The 3,925-nt window shown below is 35.4% G+C and overlaps 1 protein-coding gene across 1 annotated transcript in view; it reads left to right on the top strand.

Moving 5' to 3' along the window:
* LOC110454966 overlaps window positions 1-3,925 on the top strand; it is a 37,780-nt gene that overhangs the window by 18,087 nt on the left and 15,768 nt on the right. The window contains exon 13 of the mRNA XM_021504808.1: window positions 3,368-3,487. Coding sequence (XP_021360483.1) covers window positions 3,368-3,487 — 120 coding nt within the window. The remainder of the gene's footprint in view (window positions 1-3,367; window positions 3,488-3,925) is intronic.

Raw genomic sequence — 3,925 nt, 5'->3', positions numbered from 1 at the left:
TGATAACATCTGTGATATATGATATATCAGTAAAGCAACACTATGATAACATCTGTGATATATGATATCTCAGTAAAACAACACTATAATAACATCTGTGATATATGATATCTCAGTAAAACAACACTATAATAATGTCTGTGTTACATTTTAATGGGCTGCATTTTAACAGAATCTGTGTTAAATTTAAGTTAAATATCACTGTAGTAAGCTATGTTTAATTATGTATATCAATGACACAGCATTATAATATATCAATGACACAGCATTATAATATATCAGTGACTCAGCATTAATATAAATCTGTTATGATATTTCAGTGAGAGAGTGGTTTTGTAACATTCCTTTTTGATAAAAGTGTATCATTAAATTGTGAACTTTTTATAATGTTTTAATCCTGTATTCAGTTAAACAAGCAATAATTTTGTCTTTATCGTCACAATCTAGAGAAGAAAACCACATGACACATCAGTTATAAGAATATCTCTGGATGACGGTGATAGTAATCAGCACTCTAAATGCTAGCCACGTGGATGTTAACACTTGAGTCGTCCTCACTAATCCTCATTGTGACATTTACTTCCTCATTAGAGTAGTATGTATTTCATTTCCCACAGTTTATCAAAATAAAGTGGTGTATTGTTGTCAATATATATGTATAAATTAGCTTATAACTAATGACAACAATACACCACCCCAAGTAAAACAATAAATGATAAAATATAGGTACATATGTGGATTGCTCATCTTTACTTTTGTTCTATATAATACAACTTGTAATTTGATCCAATTCCTAATACATAATGTATATATGATATAGTGAATAGCTACATTCAACCTCCATCAGTAACATTGTATTCAGAAATCTTATTTTCTTATTGCTAAATCAAGACAGTTATCAGCTTACCTTGGATGTTGTGCCTGTGAGCCGATGCAATGGTGCAGTGACCGTGTTTTGTCCGTCTGTCCTTCGCTAACCTTTTAAGGTCATCAGAGCCAGAGGCTAACATGATCTAGTATGATTGCTTTTCATCTGGCATTGTCTAACATGCATACACTTTTCACATTTTAACCTGATCAAAAGATTTAATTCAAGCTTAGGAATGAACACCCCAAAGGAGTATGTTATTGTAAAATTGTAGTTCCTTGGTCCATCAGAATATCCAAGAATCAATAAATTACCATTGATGACAAAGCCTTATATGTGCTTGAGTAAAATGTAAACTTTATTACTCTAATGTCATTCATTCCTCCTTGGGGATGGGGGGGACTGTACAAAGGGAAACTTTAGGTATATTTTGTTACTTTTGGTTGGAAATAAATGAAACTTGGTTGAAATTATCATAATGTGATAGCAGTATGACATTATGAAAATTATGATCCTGACTTCTCCCTAAAGCATGAGGAGTGGCGTTAAAAAGGGTGAATTTGCTAAAATCATTAAAAACAAAAATATATGACCCAGAAATCCTAGAACCAAATACTCATTATGGATTGTAATGTCCTATGGTGATTTATCAAAAATGTTAATTTCATCATCCTCTGTTCACTCATCTGTACCTGGGGAGGAGGTTAAGTTTATTATAGTTAATATAGGGGAATAATCACATTGGAAATATCTTGTTATTTTTAGAAAGAAGTAATTCAAACTTGGTAAGAATGAATGTGATATTGGAAGGCGGTTTGATAGTATGAGGAATCTGACACCTCTTGCCATCCCCTCCGGGGGCGGTTTGATAGTATGAGGAATCTGACACCTCTTGCCCATCCCATCCGGGGGCGGTTCGATAGTATGAGGAATCTGACACCTCTTGCCCATCCCCTCCGGGGGCAGTTTGATAGAATGAGGAATCTGACATCTCTTGCCCATCCCATCCGGGGGCGGTTTGATAGTATGAGGAATCTGACACCTCTTGCCCATCCCATCCGGGGGTGGTTTGATAGTATGAGGAATCTGACACCTTTTCCCCATCCTCTCCAGGGGCATGCAGGAAAAGTGGGAAAATTGACCATATTTCATAAATCTTCTTCTGCTGAACAAAAACTGAAACAATAAATGAAATTTATTTATATATAATTAAGTCTTCATGGATGGAAATGTGTGAGGAAATTAACCTTACCAAGGTTGTGCTAATTTCAATACTCCAAGGTCACAGAACCCCTGCTAGGAAGGGCATACATTTGTATAGCTTAAATGATGTTTTTGAGTATCTTTATTATGGATAGCACTGGGAAACAAGTAAAGCATAATTTTTGAGTCATAAAAAGTATGAATGTCATGCCACTTGATGCCATTGTTTGCCATTTACTTCATTTATATAGGAAAATTAATAACAAAAATGACAAATATTTTTTGTCACTACAGTATGATATTTAATTTTTTTTTCTTCCTTGTTATTACTGACGTGATGGGTAACTTCATATCTCAACAATAAAAGAATTAACAGGTACATTAGGCCTCTTCTTACTTACAACTGCTTCTTCAGATCCATGAGGTGTAGAGTCTTCATGTTTAACCAGTAGCTTGCTCGCATTAAGATCAATCATATTTGTGTAAATGAATGACATTGACCCCTTTCAAGGGCACAGTAGTCTAACTCACTTAAAAATCCTCACAACTTCTTCTGAAGAACCATTGAGTCCTTAGTATTGTTTAAGCTAAAGTTACTGTACACTATAACCTAAAATCTCAATAATAAGCCACAGCTTATTTTCATATTCAATAAGAAATCCCAGGTTTATTTTCAAAGTTGGCCTATTTTCAAGAATCGTCGGATACCCACCACTGATTTCACTTCGCTACTCACCCAACATTGGGTGATGTCAGTAAGTAGCGAAGCGAAATCATCAGCCTTGGGTATTCGATGATGATTTTCTAGGCAATCTTATTCTTTTCAAAGTCATTAAGACAGTTAACCACCAATGGTAAATTTCCAGTCAATTCATTTTTGCAAGAAAGAAATAATGATAAATAGTTATTTTTTAAATGAATTTGTTTCTCCATTCAAATCGTTGGAAAAGTAAGTCATATATGATGTGATGTCGACTAGATAAGGCTGACAGTGAAAATGTGGCTCATATCTTGAATTCAATGTTTATATTTTCAGGCCAGCCTATTTTTAAAGATGGCCTTATATCAAAATGTGTTTTAACTACAAGGAAGCCAAATTAAGGCTTGACTTTCAAAAACTTTTTAAATTTGGCTTTTTGTTGAGGTTTTGGAGTGCTAGAGTTAAGGATATCCAAAAAAAGTAACAAGCTTGTAATTATGTATTTGCATAAACCTTTAGAATTTGCTGGCACAGACAGTAGTTAATGAGATGCTATGATAATATTATCCATTATTTATTAAATCTTAAATTGACAGACAATAGTCGCACGTGTGATGACAGATGAAGCTCTCAGTAAACCCGACTTTGGGCGACAGGTGATGGAGACCATTGTTAGGGACAGCACCACAGGCAAGGATCTTACTGGCGAGGAGATAGTAAGTGTACTTAAAACAGGGAATATATCAGACAGTACAATCACAATAATTCAGAATGGCACAAACCTGCTAATACTATTTCTGATTGATTTTTAGCTCACATGGCCCAAAGGGCCAAGTGAGCTTATCCCATGGTGCAGCTTCCAGCGTCCGTCAACTTTTTAATTTAAAACGCTACTAGTCCTGAACGGCTCAGAGGATTTTGACCAAATTTGGTCTGGAGCATCATTGGCCAAAGTGTTCTCAGTTTTGTATAAACAGAGGGTATGGTCCTCCTGGGGGCAGAGGGGCAGGGCCAAAGAGGGGGAAAATAGGTAAATCTTTAAAAATGTTCTTCTTCTCAACAAATAGAAGGATTTTGACCAAATTTGTCCTAGAGCATCTTTGGACAAAGGAGACTCAAGTTTGTATAAACGGAGGGTGTGGCCCCTCTGGGGG

Source organism: Mizuhopecten yessoensis, unplaced genomic scaffold (assembly GCF_002113885.1).
Source record: "Mizuhopecten yessoensis strain PY_sf001 unplaced genomic scaffold, ASM211388v2 scaffold8123, whole genome shotgun sequence".
NCBI lineage: Eukaryota > Metazoa > Mollusca > Bivalvia > Pectinida > Pectinidae > Mizuhopecten > Mizuhopecten yessoensis.
Note: the sequence above shows the minus strand (reverse complement) of the source record. Positions and strands in the feature narration are given on the sequence as shown.